This window comes from Spinacia oleracea, chromosome 2 (genome assembly GCF_020520425.1).
Source record: "Spinacia oleracea cultivar Varoflay chromosome 2, BTI_SOV_V1, whole genome shotgun sequence".
Lineage (NCBI taxonomy): Eukaryota > Viridiplantae > Streptophyta > Magnoliopsida > Caryophyllales > Amaranthaceae > Spinacia > Spinacia oleracea.
Window position 1 is genome coordinate 98,717,594 of NC_079488.1, and position 19,809 is coordinate 98,737,402.

A 19,809-nucleotide genomic window follows, 5' to 3' on the forward strand; every position below is an offset into this window, starting at 1 on the left:
TTTATTATAATATGATTGATTGAAATTCTTATAAAACGATCTTTATAAGAAACCATGAATGAAATGATGTCTCTATGATGCCAGGAAAGAAATGATATTTTATGGATCCCAGGATCTAAATGATGTTTTATCATGATCTCATGATCTAAAGGAATTATGTTACTTCTACTGAAGTAAAAAGGCTAAAATGTAAAATTAAACGAAACATGATAAATGAAAGTGAAATTCCTAGTCCGTTTGGCAGTATATGTTCACAGGTTACGATTCTCGGTCATGCATGTACCCATGGGGCATCCGCCCATTGAGCCAAGGCTCTCATGTTTTCGGGCCAAGGCCCCATGTTTATGGACAGCGGTCCATCGTGGAAGACGTTCCACCATGTCATACTTGCCACGACTAGCATGTGCACCCTAAAGTTATGAATGAATTAAATAAAAGACTTTATTAAATGTTTTACTTATTCTATTCTCCCTGTGTTATTAAATAAAATGAATTGAAATGAATTTACGTTGCTAGAATAGTTCGTTACTGAGTCTTCGGCTCACCGTTTTTGTTTTCTGTTTTAGGTACTGCGGGGAACGATGGAAACGAATAGTGGCGAGGATTTCACTTTAATAATATTCACCTAGTTTATGCTTAATGTTTTTAATAGTTAAATTCAAGACTCTGAGTAAGTTATATACTTTTATGTTGGTAATATAAAGGATGATTATATAAATTTTGGGATTTAATAGCTTATGATTGATGGTTGCCTTGTAATTCCCAAGAGGAAGTTACGGCAGGTAATGTCCCGACCAAATTAGGTTAATTCCGCTGCTAATTATTCCTTAATAATTGAATTAGAGGTCGGGGCGTTACATAACTGCTATATTTTATATATTACGTGGTAGATTAGATTAGTTTTTGATTTTGAATTGAATTTTATTTTGGTTTTTTTTTTTAATTATTAGAGTGTTTGATTTTGGATGAAATTGTATATGCATAATATCAATAATTAATTAATAAAAATATCTACATGACACCTAATTATTTATCTACGTGACATTCAACCTTCTTAATTCACAAAATAATTTTGAAATCTTATTTTTCATTGGACGAAACCATTATATTTTCTACGTGGTGCTATAATATTGGATTAATGTTTGATTTTGGATTGAAATTTATTTTAGATTAGTGTTTGATTTTGGATGAATTTTATTTTAGATTTTTTTTAATTATTAGAGTGAAATTTTCGATGGAGTTGTATATATTAGTAATTAATTAATTAAAATGTGTATGTGACACCTAATTAATTATCTACGTGACGTTTGATTTTTTTAATTCAAAAATAAATTAAAATTCTTATTTTTTATTGGCCGAAATCAATAGTAATTCTACGCAAAGCTCTAATAATTTAATAAATATGCCTACTTTATATAATTGAATCACGATTTTTTTTTTTTTGGGCGTAAACACAATTAAAAAGTTATTTTAATTTATTTTTGAATTAAAAAAATCAAACTGTCACATAAATAATTAATTAGGTGCCACCATTTTGATTAAAGTTACGGGGTATATTTTGAAGCTCTAGAGTACTACAGTTTAAAAAATATTCGTTCACCCTCACCCACTGACCACTGTGCCCGCCCCGTCGCAATCTCAGTGCTTTCTCCCATAACTGTTGTTCAGTTCGCACTCCGGCGGTCGTGTAAGGCGGCGGAATACCCTTTTCAGCCGTTAGGTGAGTCGATTCTCGAACTTTGATACACACGCATCTTTGTTCATTCCTTTACATTTTCTTCAACGCTTCCAATGTCTGGTAGCTCTCTGGCTCTCTCTTGAACATTGTCAATTCAATTTTTAAACTGTTTCTCAAAATTTGCACCAATTTGATTTATAGCTAGCATTTTAGTTTCTGGGTACCTCTGATTTTGTTATTATTTGATTGAATTTGGCCGTAGGAGTGAGATTAGTAGCTGCAACATTTTATGTCTGCTGAGTTTGCTGGTTTGGTGGTAATTGTTGAAAGCTGGGAATTTTGTTCTTTAAACTTCATATGTGCTAAATAGTTGCGGGTTCTTGCTGTGGTGGGATTATCTTTTAAGGATGTAAATTTTGCTGCAATTGCAAGGGTATGTTTCCTTTGATTTGTATTCTTCTTTTGACATATATCAATTTGTTGAGCATAGCCATTTCCGTACATTATAAGAGTACATCTTGTATGAGACAGTTGTATGATCAGGAACGAGTGACTTTCATGGTAAACTCGCGTATTATAATTATTAAGGTGACTTTTTTTTTAGAAAGGGGTGACATTTTCCGTCTCAAGCTTGAATTCGCCTTAGTAAAAAGGCGGCTGACTGGCCTTTGAGTCATTGGCTATAGCCTATAAGAATGAAGTTCCTTCTAATGTTTTCAAATTGTGTGACGTAGTGTGAACTTACTTGTAGACCACATACCATTTAGCAAAGAAGTGATGTATGCTTTCTTTCTGTCATGTAAAAGTATCTTGAAATAGCCACCGGCACACCAGTGTCCTTAGCTGAAAGTATATCATGTGTGCTCACAACTCATAAATGCATTAGTGGTTCTCATATAAAGGGTCATGAACGGGGATTACAATGTGATGAATTCTTTTATGTCTACTCTTCTCAGTTCTATGTCACGAACATGAACAATATTACACGGTGTAATATGATGGGAACACAGAAGTTTGACATTTATGAGTTGGAAATTTCTAACTATTGAAGAATCAAGTTACATAGACTCCTTGTATTGCACGTAGTGAACTATAAATTCCCATCCATTGGATTCAAATTGAAGATCACCACTGAACTAAAATGGGACTGAGAGAAAATTCTCGTTTTTCATACTTGAGCGGTTGAGCTCTGAACTCACCCTCGAACATACAATATACTTTAAGAGATATAGTAATCAATTCCAGGCTATCAAGTGAAAGGTCTGTTAGTTTAGTCCTTTTATTGTTTTAGAATATTAGGCCCCACTCAGGCTAATATTATTCAAAATCAGCACCTGACTCGAATTAACTTTAAATTTAGGGTCTTAAACCACATACATCTTGACTTGACATCAGAAGAAAGTTGGCTAATAGTTACCCGAAACCTCTCCAGCCCAAACCTGAAATTATCTAACCTAGCATGGACCTAGTCAACCAATTTGATAGGTCTAGCCATGTTTAGCATTTTTGATACTTCAGCTTTTATCGTAAATTTTATCACATAGCCATTAAAGAAGAAGGCCTGGTGCAATTGGAAAAGGCTTCTGATCTAATCAACTCTCTGCCTTTTTATTTATTTTCTACTTACTTACCTTTTATGGCCTTTTCATATGACAGAAAAATTCACCGCAAGCCTTTGGATTCCGGTATTAATGCAAGCATGGAGTCTGACAGGTACTTCAATCCTTGTTTTAATTAGTGTATGTCTGAATTGTTATTTTTCCAGCGACTCTTTCTTCATTCTGCGTGGAAGTTATTTAGTTGCCTACTTAAATGAATGTTAGTTACATCTGTACATGTCAGGCTGACTTGGGTATCTATTAAAGTCCATAGCCATATTTAAGGAGAGGTGCTACCGTGCTTGACTATGCCTTCATCCATGCCATGTTAGAAAATTTGATATACTATGAATTCTATTTGACGAATGTTTTGTATTGTACGTTTGTGCCTCTATCTTGCAAAAGGAAAATGATTGTTGGGGTTGTTTCCTGGTTCCCATTATTTGGTTTCTTTTCATAACCAGAAGTGTATCGGACTAAGGTATTTAATTGAGGATCATGGGTCAATCAAGAGAAAGAATGATGAAGTGATATGTTTTATGTGTATATGACCTATGTTACTCCGACTCTTCTTTCACCTCAATTACCCGTGTCAGATGTCCCACACTCGGGCATTGGTATGACATTGAGACACTTCCTTTTGGGCCAAAATTAGGCAAACCTTTCATAAAGTGGACATGTATGACTCTTGAAACACATACCCGTTTGCCGTGTCTGACACTTGTCGATCCCGAGTAACATAGTATATGGCACATTTGTAAATATATGTAATTACTTGAAAGCTTGTTGAGATCTTGTTGAAGGCTTCTCTAGGCGTTCCTTAAGGACCTATGCATTTCTTTCTGGGGTTTGAGTTTAATAATATTCAGTACCCGAGGAGATGTCAACATGAACAAATCATATACTCTATATTTTTGCAGCATCTGAATATCAACTATAAATTTACTTACTGCTCCATGCCTCCATCTAGTTCAGTCTATAATCATCACTCTTGTTCCAAAGTTTCTTCTGAAGTATGGCGTATTGAATGGATTCATTTAAAAGTTGAACGCAGTATACTGGAGTGTATTTTAGTTGTAGATAATATCAATTGATATGTAAATTACGATATGGTTTGCAGTAAGGATGTCAGGCCTACCTGTACCAGTCCGATATCCATCCATCCATAATTAGACTTGTGAAAAAACTAGGAGACCATAAATTATTTCAATTCAATTCGGATATGGATGTTTTTCAGTCACATATACCACCCAATGGATACACGTATACAAAATATCGACCATTAAGTTTCTCTGCCTCAACATCACAAATTACTATTGAAGAAGTCTGGATTGCTAGTGAAGATTACTAAGAAAATCGGACTGTTGTCTCAGGACTCAGGAACATGCTGTTTTCTGTTAAGCTGTAATTTGAAGATTTGAAATGCATATATTGGAATTTATCGGTGTGTTGTGTGTAATATAGTGATTCATTGATATCTTTGATCATATACGGATTTACTTTATTTTCCTTGGTTGTATTGTAAGATGACTATGATCCAAGTAATATCGTAAATCATAAACAAACCTTTGAAAAGAAGTACCTGCAAATCCATCAGATACACTCGGTTTTCTTGTTGGTTACCAAGAAGGATGGATTAAAATAAAATGGAAATGGAAATGGATATGGGTGATTTTTAACTAGATGGACATAGATGCGGTTCTTCCCGATTCAAGTCCTATCCTTTGTTGCCATTTTTACTTGCTTATTGGACTTGAATTGTCAAAATCTGTACTAATTTCGTTTTCCTAAGTTGTACTCACTTTTGTTTTTCTAAGTTATACCCACTTTTACTTTATTCCATTTATGTCAAACATTTTTTCACATTTTTATCACCTTCAATCCCACTTTGTGGAAACCAATTATATTTAAACACATCATTACTTTTTGTCTTTCTCCTCTTAAAATAAAAAGTACCCACATGGGTGGTTCTTCTTTTGGGTACTCCTTGGCTTTTTTTGCTACGGTAACGAGTAAAACTCAGAAAAACGGAAGTAGTTGGGTAGACTGGTAGAGCTACTATGATAGAGGCTTCTTATTTGCGAATTAGCTTCTCAAATTGTCTTGATGTACTATTACAGGTTAAATCTGCCAGACACATCAGTCGTTACAATAGATTTACTGGGGCATCAATTGCAATTTTCTCAGGTACAGTTTCCTGTCTAGTTTCGCAGGCACTCTTTCCCCACAAGCTTGTACCCAGGCATTTAATTTAACTTCATGTGCTCACGCATATAGCGATCAATGTTACAACTTCCTATGCCGAATTCTCCAAATTTTAACCCACATATGGGGGCCCAACTTCACTTTTGCTCAATAAGGAATAATTCTTGTTGTTAACTTGTTATGGATATCATATTACATAGGCTTAGTAAGTGATGGATTTTATGATGTGTATATCACTCTTCACTACTTATAAAATACCATTCATTGTGTCTCAGAGTATTTGTTTGTCCCATTTAACTTCACAAAAGTTCAGAAAACCAGAAGTGAAGTAATGGTAAAAAAAAAACCAGTTGAACAGAATGGACAGAGATAATAGACATTTAAAACACTCAACTTTAAATTTATGAAAAACCAAAAGTACAGCAACTACTTTGAAATGGAGAAGTAGAAGTGTAGAGCACACTTTTGCAGCCTGTATATAAAAAATGTAGGGGTTACAGTTGTAGTTCACAATGCTGTTGTTTCTAATGAAGGCTTTCCTCAAATATCCTCCAAATATATTTTTCTGGGTAATGATTACTGAAGAAATTGCATTGATTATCTGAATGAAGTCCACTTTTAAGGATTGAGTTTGAGTTTTAACTGAAAATACCACCACTGGCTTTGTTAAATTCACCTTCCAGTATAACTGGAATTTCAAACGCAGCATTTCAATGATTCTTTTATCTTCTGAGATACAATTTTACAATTGAAAGAGCATTACAATATTAGCTATGCAGAGCAAGAACATAAGGAAACTTCTTTGTGTTATTTGTGATTTTTTTATTTTAGAAAATTGTATTGGTTATGTACTTAGGCTTATAACTTTTTCAATATCCAGCCTTAATGTGTTCTGTATTTGTTTTTTCCCCTCGCCTGAAAATTTGATATCTTTGCTTTTCTGTCTTTTTTCCTGTCCTTGATAAGACATTTGGTTTCTTCTTTGCTGTGACAGGATCCAAATTCCAAGCATTTGGGAACTACAGTATGGGATGCATCAATGGTCTTTGCCAAGTATCTGGTATATTTCTCATCCCTCTGCTAATTTCTGCAGGAGTTCCATGCAGTATGTGGAACTTTTGTGCTTGTTTTTATTGTTGTAGTGTGCATAAGGATGTTTCTTTGTATCTTGGCTACACATCTAATAGTTGTGCCTTTCAATTTCTTGTTCGACTTGACCATTCGAAACATGTTCTTTGTAACTCAAAAGAACCAGCCTGCTTTTGGTTTCAGACTTTTCTTTGTGACTTTGGGAACAAGCTATACCTAGAACCGCTTTTTGAATTCTAATCCACGTGTTCTATGTTGTGTCATTGGCAAGAGCAATGGAAACCTTATGAACCCTCTAGTACGTCCATCTCCTGAAACTTCCTTAGATATAGTCAATGGAGGCTGCAATTATAATTCTTACTCCTGTCGGTAGGCATGTTGTTTATTACATAAGAAATAAATCCGTTTACTTCTTTTGCAAACACATAGGCCTTCTATGCACCTTCCTCCTCCCCGGAGAATTTCCAAATTTCATCTTTAGAAAGGGCGCCCCAGAAGTTTCAATCGTGCATCTCAATAGCAGTACTATGCAAAAAGACATATTTTTTTATTAATTTATTTCATGGATCTGACTATCTTAGCAAAGAAATTGGCTTTTGTCATAGCCTCATAGGCTTTGGAGGAGCGACAACTCAATTAAGTTAGATTGTATAACTTAGCCACATAGAACGTCAGAACATTATAATGTCATCTTTGTTTGACGAACTAATCTGTAAGGTGGGTTTGGTAATGAGGTGTTGAACAACTGCATTTGTAGTATCAAGGTTTCAGTCATAATTGTAATGTTGGATCTTTGGTTTGTCGTTGCTTTGTTGTTGGGGGTGGGTGGGGGGTGGAGTTGACTGTGTCTACTATTGTGACGGATCACAAATGTGCAAGTGTGCAACAGTATGTTCAGTTAACTGAATTTTACCGTGCCTGAATTTGTCTAGAAATGAATATGTTATTAGTAGCATATGACTAGAATGAATATATTTTGGGCTTCCACGTCTAATGACAGCTTGTGAGATGCATTCTATCTATTGCATGCTCTTATATTTTCAAAGAAAAGAAAAGCAGATTAGGAAGAATATTTTTATCCTTTTATATGATTAGCTTCCACAGCTAATCAAAACATGTGATACGTATAACATCTATATTTGAACTATGTCCTTCACCTTTTCCAGGAAAATAATAGCATATGACTTTTAATTTATATACTTTGGATATCTAGCTATAGTTTTCAAATGTATTCCAGTAATTGCTGCTCACCTTTTCAGGAAAGGAATAGCAGAAAAGGGAGATTTTGCCCATCCAAACTCAAAGGGAAGCGAGTCATTGAACTTGGGGCAGGCTGTGGAGTAGCTGGCTTTGGTATGTTTCACCTGCTTAGTAGATGTCTTCTTCAGTATATGTTGGAAGCCATTGCCTTTTTATCACATGTGACGAGTGAATGGGTCCATCTCAATGCGTTATTTGGAAAATTCTAATGTATTGTTCCTGTGCTCTTCTTTGTATTCCATTTTTGGGTAACCAGGGATGGCAATGTTAGGATGTGAAGTGGTCACAACTGACCAGAAAGAAGTTCTGCCGCTTCTACAAAGAAATGTTAAACGTAATACTTCAAGGATCATGCAGGCAATTGCCAATTCAGGTAGTTAACAACTTGGGATATGCTTCAGTATTTCCTTTTTACCTATCTTTTCCTTGATTTTCGGCCATCCTATTTGTTGGTGTTGATGTTCTGTATATCCTTTTACGAGAATTTTTTTCTGTAGATTCATTTGGCTCTATAAAGGTTGCAGAACTGGATTGGGGTAATAATGATCATATACAAGCTGTTGATCCCCCATATGATTATGTGATTGGCACTGATGTGGTAGGTGTCTTATAATATTTCTTTTTGGAGGATGACATTGAAATAATGCAAGCTTATGTCGAAAGTATCTGTGTCATTGTGGTGGAAAAGTGGTTAATTTTTTTGGAGCTGAAAAACCTCTTGGAGTGTTAAAACACGAAAAGGGTTGTTAAATCCAAACTCAATGTCGGATTTAGAGTTTCCATGTTTTTTCTGAATCCCTGAGAATATAGTTGAAGACTTGTGTGCAACTAATATTACATATTTTAGAGTCTACGATACTGGTGGAGCATGGAATTTTGACATAGTTCATCATAATTCACGAAACAAGTAATTACATGCTTTTTACTTCGTGTAAATGTAGTTGACATTTTCTTCTGTTTATTTGAGTATAAAAGGTGGTTGATATTTTGTTCTGTTTATTTGAGTATAAAAGGTAGTTGACATTTTGTTCTGTTTATTTGAGTATAAAAGGTAGTTGACATCTGCGCAGATAAGGTCCTCCTTAGTTCTAAATTTTTAACGGTCATCTGTTTGCATATCTGCAAAATGTTATTCCAGAGGCACCTACCACAGATTTATGCACGTCTAAGTTATATTTTGTTAATAATTTTGCCATGTAAAAATTTACACGGAAAGGTTCTGATATGTGTGGATATCAGGTTTATGCAGAACATCTTCTTGATCCACTGTTGCAAACGATTCATGCTTTGTCTGGACCACGCACTACCGTTGTGGTAAAGATGTTCAGAAAATTGTGTTTTTAGATTTGAGTATACTATAGGAATCTTTTTACTGTTTTAGTTCATGTATCAGTTAGCAGTTTTGAATTTTACTGAACAGTTGGGTTATGAGATACGTTCTACAAGCGTCCACGAACAGATGCTTCAAATGTGGAAGAACAACTTTGATGTGAAAACTGTTCCAAGAACCAAGGTACATAACTTTGTTCATCCAAAAAAAAAAAAAAATCATGGTTACCCTAATACCCTGCTGCTCCCTTGCCTTGGGCATGGAACGGTGAGGGGTCTTGTACATCTCACACCAGTTAGGAAGGATAGTTGATTAAATATTTTAGCCCATCTAATCAATAATTTTAAGTTATGGTTATCAGTAAACTTCTTTGAACTTGTAAACTTTATTTACTGATGTATACTCCATTTCTCATGATTACTGAGTTATGCACAAATTTAACAGTATTGACAAAAAAAATTGTGGCTGGGGCATGAGTAGAATGTCCTCACAGTTAAGGATACTCCCAGTGAATAATCTTACATACATGCCCAACTCATAAATTCTTCCATGGATGCAGATGGACATAAAGTACCAGCATCCAAGTATCCAGCTTTACTTGATGGGACAAAAGTTTTCCTCTGGAATTGCTTTGGCAGCAGATCAAGAGAAAAAGCAAGCAGCTGAATTTTTAGAGAGAGAAAGTAACCCGAGAGAAGGAAAGACCAGTGGGGTGGATGAAGTTGGGAGTGAGAAAAACGATATAGGTTGCTCGGATTCTACAGGACTTTCAAGTCGAGATCTTACTGACTGGGAAGTGCGAAGATGTGGTGCCATGGCTGCTCGTCTCCTTCGTGATGTCAAAATCAACTAGAAGTTCCATAGCTTGCTGTCATTTCTGTTACTGTATGCTTCTGTCGTCACTGTTTTAGGTGTTGCTGCAAGTTTCTTATGAGAAGATCTACTATTAGCAGTAGAGGTTATGTGGGGGTCTTCTCTTCTTTTTTCTTTTGCATGGTTAAAGATTGTATTTATAAGACCCTTGATTTGAAATGTAACCAATTTAAACTCAGACAACAAATTAGAAGTCCCTACCGGTTGATTAGCTACTGTGAATGCTTCATTTCTTTGTTCGAGCTAGACCATTCTCAAACCCCTAATGAAGTATATTAAACAGCAACTTGTTGAATGTGAAGAAATCAGCAAATAACTGTTTACTCGATGAAGATCCAGAATTATGAACTATAATGACAAAGAGATTTACAGGTTCCCTGTCCTCAGATTACAATTATTCTCAATTTTCAACTGAATGTAGTGGAACTGCACAGAGACAGCAGAAGATTACCACTAAGATTGAAATACCAGTACAGCACAATTTCGAAACTAGTTACATGTGCTTATGTAGCCAAAATACAACAATTACCCTAAAAAATCTTCTGTCCTGAATCATAAATCAACTACGCATCTTCAGCAAACCGTTCATGTATGTAGTCATGCCGAACCTATAACAATGATCACTTGAGTGAGAGTATTACACAGGCGATACAGAGTATTGACCTATTGATATACAACTGGTACTAAGCATCTGTACCACGGATGTTTACGGTGAATCATGTAGCAGATTGAAACTTTCAATCATGTAGCAGTGAATTTTCAAACGTTCAAGGACACATACAGAAGAGGAAGAAGACCGGATTCCTAAACTGCTTTATGATCCCCCATAGCAAGGCTTACCTAGATGGCTAGAGACATCTTCTTGTATGGCAGAGTATAGAGAATCTCTTTAAACTTGCTCCAGAATCTATGTCCATTTGATGGCACCTTTTCGGATGTATCAACTAAGCTTGTCAAGTTTAAATAAGGATCCATATGAACCCCAACAAAGGAAATAAGAGGATCTCCACGAGCTTTCTCGATCACCAACCTCAAGTATCGAGCTTCCACTCTCGGGATTTGTAAAAGTCTCTTATATCCAATAGTTGTCCCATTCAAAATTTTCTTCCATTCTCCCCTGTCTTGCATGATATCAACATGAAAAAACAGGATCCTTTGCCCCAAATGAATTGGTTCTTGAAGTTGCAAAACATTGAAACCCACTGTATCCTTCAAGTCTATATACAATATCCAATGAGCTTGGTTCTTTTCTGGAGCCCAATAAGTAAAAATACTTTCTTCAAGTACACGGGAGGCACAAAAGCGAGAATCACTATCTCCTCGTGTGCTACTGGCAGTCACAATGGCATGCTTAGCCAGATTATTGGAAAATATGGAGGTCCGAAGATCAGCAAAATCTTGAAGCACTTGTATATCTTCATCTGATATAAGACCAGATGAGTTTGGGGGAACATTTAGCAGTAGAAGACAATTTCTTCCTACTGATTTGTAGTAGATATCAAGAAGAGACAATGCAGATTTTGGTGCTTCTGATGCATGCCAAAACCAACCAGCTCTGATGGAAACATCACATTCAGCAGGTACCCAATCATGCCCATGTAGGTCTCCTCCGCGTGAATACCTTTTAGGTTCAATAATTATGATTGGTAAATAGCTTCAACTGTAATTAACTTAATTTGTTAAGGTGAGAAGAACAGGGTCTAGATAACTTACTGTGAATCAGTGTCACCGATTTTGGCAGCACTCCTATTGAAAGAAGACCAGCATGTAGAACCAGCAACACCAGCTTCATCTCCAACCCACCGGACATCAGGCCCAGCATCAGAAAATATTACTGCTTCAGGTTGCAGTTGATGAATTAGATCAAACCATATGTCAAAGAAATATTCCATATCCTTTTCGCCCTCCCCCTTAGCACCATCCAACCATACCTCCTTGATGTCCCCATATCTGCTTCATCAAGCAATATATTGCTTCATTCAATACCCACCGAAACTTGCTTAGGACTCAGTTAGGAGTGAGGAAGGGCTAAAATCATGCGCTTATTTAGAAGTTTCAATCTACTCCAAAGAGTTAGTGTTAGAAGTTTAGAACATCAGCAATCACATCAGAGGTTTTAGTTTCAAAGGTAACATCCTTTATAACATCCTTTATATTCATGCAAGCCAGCTAGAAATATGAAACCTCGTAATTTTACACTCCACTTATAGTCCAACAGCCTCGAGCCACAATACTTGTATGATGGCTAAGAATTTTTTTTACTTGTGCGTTAATTGAAGAATTGAGCACAATGAAGATTGATAAATGGCCAATTGTGTTCAATCAACACACTAGTAAAAGAAAGAACTGAACTCAGTAACTAAATTATATTCTAAAGTAATATTCCCTGCCCCCATTATACTATTTGTCTCGTAAGCTTCGATATTGAAAACTCATTGCAATTTGACCAGGGATAAAAGTAAATCATTGTAAATTGTTACAACTAGCAATTTACAAATCAGATTTGTTTTGCTTTGAAGAGAAGAAATATAATTTTGGTCAACATTGCTTTAAGTTTAACCAAACATGATGAACCAAACCAAGACTTGCTTTTGATGGCACGACTGTTCCCATCACAAAGAAAAAATAAACAAGACTAGCCTGAGTGCTCGAGTGTGGAAAGGTTGCATTTTCTGTTGCTAAATCATCACTGACTAAATCTACCTGATATGACAAAATCTAAAATCAACTCCTCAATGCACTAGGGATATACCAATTAGCGTTTTGGCCTAGTGGTTGCCAACATTTGTAATTTATTACCATCATGGCTCATTTGGAGAAAAAAAAACCCTACATCAAGGCTTAAATTTTATGCGCCGGGTACACAACACTCACTGTTTTTAAATAAACATATAGTTCAAATACAAATAACATATTGTTCATACCCAAAGTTCATATAATTCAAATCCAAAAAACATATAATTCAAATATTTCAATTGTACACATGCATTGAAATCATTCTCCATGTTCAGTAGATGCTCAATAAATGTTCATCAGCTTGCAAAATGAGCATTGTGCATCCCGATATACTTCCTCCGTCTTTTAATACTCGCAACGTTTGGACTTTTGTCACTATTCATATAATCTACTTTGACTATTTGTAGTGTTTTTTATATAAGATAAAACATAGTCATGTGGGATCTTGTTAGATTCGTCTCAATGTGTATTTTCAAAATATCAACTTTTTATAATTTTTGCATAAAGAGAATTTAATATATAAATGATCAAAGTTGTGCATCGGCATGCGTGAAACTAACAAACGTTGCGAGTATTAAAAGACGGAGGAAGTATAATCTAAATTGCAGGCTGTTATCACCATTATTAAACTTGCATGTCCTAGTTCTCCTAAACCCAAAAACAATGGCAGATAATATACAGAAAAGGCGAGGCCTCCCTCCGAGAATACATGGACGGTACCCGGTAATTGAATTCGATATAAGCGCAAAACCAGAATATTTTTAGCATTATCTACGAAATCGTTTCAATTATATTGTAATTAAAATCCAACAAGAGTAATGAGTTAATTACCTAGTGAGCAATTCAGTCATTTGACCCAGAAAAAACTCATTATACTCCAAAGTATTCCCATAGCATTTCTCATGGCGATCCCAAGGAGAAAGATACAACCCCAATTGAATCCCACTCTCTTTCGCAGCAACGGCCAAATCACCCACAACATCGCCATTTCCACCTCGCCAATTACTGGATTTCACAGAATAATAAGTGTAAGAAGACGGCCAAAGGCAGAACCCATCATGGTGTTTCGCGGTTAGAATGACGCGGGAAAATCCGGCGGATTTTGCGACGGTGACCCACTGCTTAGCGTCGAAGTTGGAGGGGAAGAAGACTGATGGGTCGGATTTTCCGTCGCCCCATTCGGAGTCGGTGAAAGTGTTGGTGCCGAAGTGGAAGAAGATGGCCATTTCTGTTAGCTGCCATGAGAGTTGCTGGGAGGTGGGGATGGGGAGGAGTGGTAGTGGTGGCGGTGGTGGTGGATGGTGGAGAAGAGGGAGGGAAGAGGGGAGAGAGAAAGTGAGGAGGAGGAGAAAGATGAGAATTTTGAGATATTTGTTGGATTCATCCATGGCAGAAACCCAGAAAATGAAGAGAGAGACTGTAGTAGTGTAGTGGATTGGAGATTTTTTTAGTGTTTTGACTTTTTAGATTTCTTTTCTTTTTGTTTTTTTGGTGGTAAGGTTAAAAAGACGGAGTGCTCTTGTTTGTGAGGGTGAGTTTATTACAGTATACTCCGTAGAAAGAACTTAGAAGGGCACGAATCTAATATACATATATAAAGGAGGCATATTTGCTGAACTATTAGAGCGCCACCTATGATTGCTAATGGTTTCGGCCAATAAAAAATAAGATTTCTAATTTATTTTTGAATTAAAAAAATCGAGTGCCACGTAGATAATTAATTAGGTGCCACGTAGATATTTAAATTAATTAATTAATTATTAATATATACAATTCCGTCCAAAATCAAACGTTCTAATAATTAAAAAAATAAATCTAATATAAAATTCATCCAAAATCAAACACTAATCTAAAATAAAATTCAAACAAAAATCAAACATTAATCCAATATTAGAGAGCCACGTAGGAAATCTAATGGTTTCAGCCAATGAAAAATAAGACTTCAAAATTATTTTTGAATTAAAAAGTCGAATGCCACGTAGATAAATAATTAGGTGCCGCGTAAATATTTTTATTAAATAATTATTAATATTTCTTATATACAATTTCATCCAAAATCAAACACTATAATAATTAAAAAATAAATCTAAAATGAAATTCAATCCAAAATAAAAAATCAATAATCTAATATATAAAATATAGCAGTTGATATATGTAGGTGTTTTATTTTAACGTAATAATTTAATAGACACCGTGTATCGCACGGGCTAAAGTCTAGTAGAAAGTAAAAGTGATAGTTAAGGGGTTATTTCATTATTTGACATCACTTTAAGCTTTTAGTTTTTGGTTTTATAAATTTGAAAGTCATGTGATTCGAGTGAATCACAAACTTAAAATTAATCATATTCATATTCATATTCATATTCATATTCATAATAAGCATATCTATTCTAATATTTAATAGTAGGGAGGTTGGAGAGCCACGTGACCCCTCCCGAAATTACAATCTTATTACATTTTTTTAATAAAAAAGGAAAAGAAAACAACAAAAACATACGGAGTAGATATAAAGTCACTCTCTTCTCCAACTTTAACTCTCTCCTTCGACATCCACATCTGAAAAATCAGTAAACTCAAATTGCATCGATTCATCCATTCAAGTATCAATTATCGATCTCCAACCTTGAATCCTAATTTATTTTCAAAAAAAAAAAAAAAACAGCAACTTCGATTTCGTCGGCATCATCTCGCTCATTCTCTCTCCTCTGACCACCGGTTCTCATCAACTTCGAGTTCACATGGAACCTTCCCCTTTGATGTTCGGATCTGATTTTGATGGTGATGTTTCTTCGAAGTTATGATTTACAAACTTCTGTTCTTGGGTTTGAGGTTATGATTTGTGAACAAATCCCAGCAAATTAATCACCAACAATCTACCATCCTCAAGAATTAAGAAGTATGAATCTTCCTCGTCAATATCTGTTGATCAATGGAGTGAGAAAGCAACTGGTTGTTGATTGGTTTCATAATAATCAGTCCATTGTGCCCATCAATTCTCAGTTCGATAGTCTTATAGGAGATGGCTAACTTGAGTGAAGGACTTTGTGACCCTGAGAAACTAGTATATATTATTAGTTTTTTATATTTTCCTTTTATTTTCTCTCTTGAAAAAAAAAAATCGATTCTAATTTACACCGACGGTGACGATTCAATTTGATTTTTTTTTTAATAAAAAGGTAATTGTTTCTCTAAATGTTCTAAAAAAAATCTATATAAGGTTCAAGCTATAAATAAAATACATATTATATCATAAGAATCCATTGGTTACTGCTTAATATCGTACCTTACTCCATTTTTGCAATTTGCATTTTGTGATTTATTCAGGAACATCTATCAATCTTAATTTCCTCTTCTTCACCCACACATAAAGCTGGCAAAAATTGACTCAACCCACCAACCCAACCCAATAATAAAGGGTTGGGTCAAGATTTTCAACCCGTTTAATTAAATGGGTTGGGTCAGGTTGAAATTTTCAACTCGAAAACAACCCGCCTAACCCGTTTAAATTCAAGCAAGTATGTAATATAGGTTTGTATAATGTTATTTGAAATATTTTATTTCTCATTTTTCCTTCAACATTGAATAATTATTTTCCGTTTTGATTCATGTCAAATACATATTGAAGTATTGCTTTTTGCTATGAGATATGCACACAAAAATCATCTCGCATTTCTATAGTCAAGTCAATTTACACTTAAAAGTGAGAAAAAAAAATAAACGGGTCAATTTCAGGTCAACCCGTTTATAGTTGGGTTGGGTTGGGTTGAAAATCTCAACCCGTTTAATTAAACAGGTCGGGTTGGGTTGGAAAAACCTCAACCCGTTTATAAATGGATTGACCTGATTTCAACCCAACCCATTGCCAGCTCTACCCACACACACTCCTTATGTACTTCTCTATCCTCCATGACTCTCATTTCCTCGATAAAATTGTTGGTAAGTTTTCAATTTTATTTTACATTCTTACAATTTGTTTGTATTTAACTTTAAATCGATATGGGTTATAGAATTTTGGGTTGTTTAATTTCTGTTCATATTCAAATTAGGAAGAATTATGGCTCAACTTTGAAATTTCAGTGAATTAATAGAGATTGTTGATTGGGAATTTATTGTAAGAAGGTTATAGAAATTTAGGTTGTTTAAGTCTGTTTCATTTTCAAATTATGAAGAATAATGGCTCAACTTAAGAAATAAATTATTTTCAGAATTTACTCATTTCCCCTGTTTTCTTTATTTATGAATTACTGAAGTGGGTTTGTTCAAGTGTTCATTCGTGGTTTATGCCAAATTGTTGATTGTTGAATTTAGGTTGTATAATTTGAGGGTTTCCTTTATTTTTTTTATGTTTTTTCAATTTTTATGAACATTGAGTTTTGGGATTAGGAGGAAGTTGTATTTTGTGCGACGAGAAGAATTTATAGTAATATACTGCATTGAAGTCCTAATTTTTTATGATTATGATTTTAATTTATACGCGAGAAGAATTTTTATAGTAATATACTGCATTGAAGTCCTAATTTTATGGGTTTTTTATTTAATTTTTTTTAATTTTATTGTTGTGCGGGAGAAGACTTGGAAGCTGTTGAAGTTTTGATCAATGTTGACCAAGAAGAACCTAGTTGCAGAAATCGACTCCGGAGCAGCTGCAAAAAAGTAAGTTTGTGTTGGCTCTCAGCTATTTTATTTATTTATCTCATGTGAAAGCTCTTTACCAAAGTTCATGGCTAATGATGCAGCATCTGAGATATATCAGGAGATGCTGGCAAAAGCATTATAAATCTTCTCTTCTTTCTTCCATTCAAACATGTGATTTCTTCGGAAAAATCTTTGATTTTGAACTTATTTTAATTAATATCTATTGTATTGTGTTGTTGGATTTGAAATCATACTGCAATTAAAGTTAGGTAGTTTTGTGGTGATTTTGTTCGTGTGAAGTAATTTTAGGTTTTTCGATGATGTTTGCTGAAATTTGGAAATATTTGTTGTGATTCCGATCTATTTCTGCTATTATTCGTAGAATTACGGAAGTTTTGGTGAATATTACTTGAAATGGGGTAATTCTTAGCTTAGAATTTGTGGCCACTTCTCTCATTTGAAGCTTAATGGATATTATTGATGAATTTCTGAAGAATTATATGTAGGCAAATTTGTTAAAAAGGACCTTTTATAACCCAAATTTTGCGAGAAAGGACCTTATATAATTTTATTTGTGAAATAACACCTTAATGTAAATTTTTTTGCGAGAAAGGACCTTATATTTTTTTTTGTGAAATCACACATTAATGTAATATTTTTTTGCGAAAGACAACCAAAAGTAAATTTCCGGCATTGACTGAGTTTTTCCGGCCATTGACTTGCACGTGAGAAGCACGTGTGGCTTTATTTTGCTAATCACACCCAATTTTCCTCCAAAATTCTAAGATATAAAACCTAAAGTTGAAAAAAAAAATCAAAATAAAATCAAGTTTGAAAATTCAAGAGTCGGGAAAATCAGTGTCTTTAGCCAACGTAAGCCACACGTGCAAGTCAATGGCCGGAAAAGCTCAGTCAATGCCGGAAACTTCTCTTAGGTCCTTTCTCGCAAAAAAAATTACTTTAAGGTGTGTTTTCACAAAAAAAAATTATATAAGGTCCTTTCTCGCAAAATTTGAGTTATAAAAGGTCCTTTTTGGCAAATTTGCCTTATATGTATTTAAGTTCTGTTGATGGTTTTGCATATTATGCTTAAATCAAATGAAGGTTTGCTGAAAATTATTGCCGGATTTTAATGCACAGATGATTACAGAGGCCTTGGTGTCACTCAAGGAGAGAAATGGATCAAGCCATCACGCAATCCCCAAACACATAGGAGAGCAGCAGAAGGTGAAGGACCTCCCTCCTAACTTCAACCAACTATATTCAACCAACTGAAGAGATGTGTCCCATCTGAAAATCTTTCGCGTACTTCCTCCGCCGCTCACTTCCTCCACCGTTCACTCTCACATACTTTCTCTCTCCTCCCTTCACTTAAAGATCTCAATTGTTCAGTTATCTCTCATCTTCGATCTCATCCTCAGGTTAATATTTTGATAATTTTCTTCAATCTCTTCTTTCAATTTCTTTCTTTTTTTATTTTGTCGTAATTTTGAGGTTATTAATGGCGGGTTATTGCAGTAATTGTTATGCATAAGATTGCTTAATCCTTACGGATGAAAATTGTTCATTTTTGTTAGAATTTGACTGATTAAGGAGCTAATTTGTTGATCTTTTCATTAAACTTCCTATGATTTTTATCGTAATATTTGGTGAATGATGAGAAATGTGTTTGTTTGGGTGAATATTGAAACAGAGAGAAAGGTATTCACGAAGTGTTATAGTACTCGCATACGGTGTTTTCGAATGTTTCAAAAGGAGTTCTAGCCAAATATAAGGATTTGAAGGCTGCATTTCTAACAGATGATGCAAAAACAATTTGTTTAGAGGTGGTTCATCTTCTTAAAATTGAATGTTTGATTGAACTTATGTAATTTTGGGGAGGTTTTAGTTAATGATATTCAACGAACACGATTTTATATATTTGATTGTTCTGGTTAGATTCTGGAGAAAAGAGATCTATGTAGAACTTGAACAAACTTATTACAACTATTTCTACATGAGGTACTTATTGAAATAATTACTTTAATGCATTATGATCAAACTTTAGTTTAGTAATTTATAATTAACACTTAGGTGTCCACGTTAAGATATCGATAATACCCTTACAAATAGTTTTTTTTGTATAAAACGTTGAAAAATTACTTGCGCACATATCAAATTAGATTTTTAAAAATATCGGCACGCATCGCGTGGTACATAAGGGTGAAGCATTTCCGTAGTAATCCACAAACTTTCAGCCTTGGTTTTTTACTTCAAAATTAAGCCCAAAAACACCCTCCCTTATCCCAAGTCAAAGATCAAGCCCAAAAACACCCTCCTTCAAGCTCAAGTCCAAGATTAAGCCCAAAAACACCTTCTTTCAGTAAACAAAACCCTAATCCACTCCACCCACAAAACCCTATGAC

General features: G+C 34.8%; 2 protein-coding genes across 3 annotated transcripts; one reads left to right on the plus strand and one right to left on the minus strand.

Moving 5' to 3' along the window:
* The first annotated feature begins 1,561 nt into the window (after window positions 1-1,561).
* On the plus strand, window positions 1,562-10,249 carry LOC110792872 (uncharacterized). Of its 2 annotated transcripts, XM_021997690.2 has the most exons (11): window positions 1,562-1,720; window positions 1,941-2,111; window positions 3,335-3,391; window positions 5,397-5,463; window positions 6,476-6,541; window positions 7,830-7,923; window positions 8,087-8,203; window positions 8,328-8,428; window positions 9,070-9,144; window positions 9,251-9,343; window positions 9,720-10,249. In XM_021997690.2, the coding sequence occupies exons 3-11, from the start codon at window positions 3,378-3,380 to the stop codon at window positions 10,011-10,013; spliced, it is 921 nt and encodes a 306-aa protein (XP_021853382.1). In that variant the 5' UTR covers window positions 1,562-1,720; window positions 1,941-2,111; window positions 3,335-3,377; the 3' UTR covers window positions 10,014-10,249. The 2 variants fall into 2 exon arrangements, with proteins under 2 accessions (XP_021853382.1, XP_021853383.1); XM_021997691.2 differs by lacking the exon at window positions 1,941-2,111 and having other exon boundaries at window positions 1,572-1,720.
* A 112-nt stretch (window positions 10,250-10,361) lies between these two features.
* LOC110792871 (alpha-L-fucosidase 1) lies at window positions 10,362-14,258 on the minus strand. The gene is made up of 3 exons (XM_021997689.2): window positions 13,601-14,258; window positions 11,747-11,983; window positions 10,362-11,654 (listed from the first exon to the last, which is right to left on the minus strand). Exons 1-3 carry the CDS (start codon window positions 14,155-14,157, stop codon window positions 10,874-10,876), a joined length of 1,575 nt encoding a protein of 524 aa, XP_021853381.1. The 5' UTR covers window positions 14,158-14,258; the 3' UTR covers window positions 10,362-10,873.
* Window positions 14,259-19,809: the final 5,551 nt, after the last annotated feature.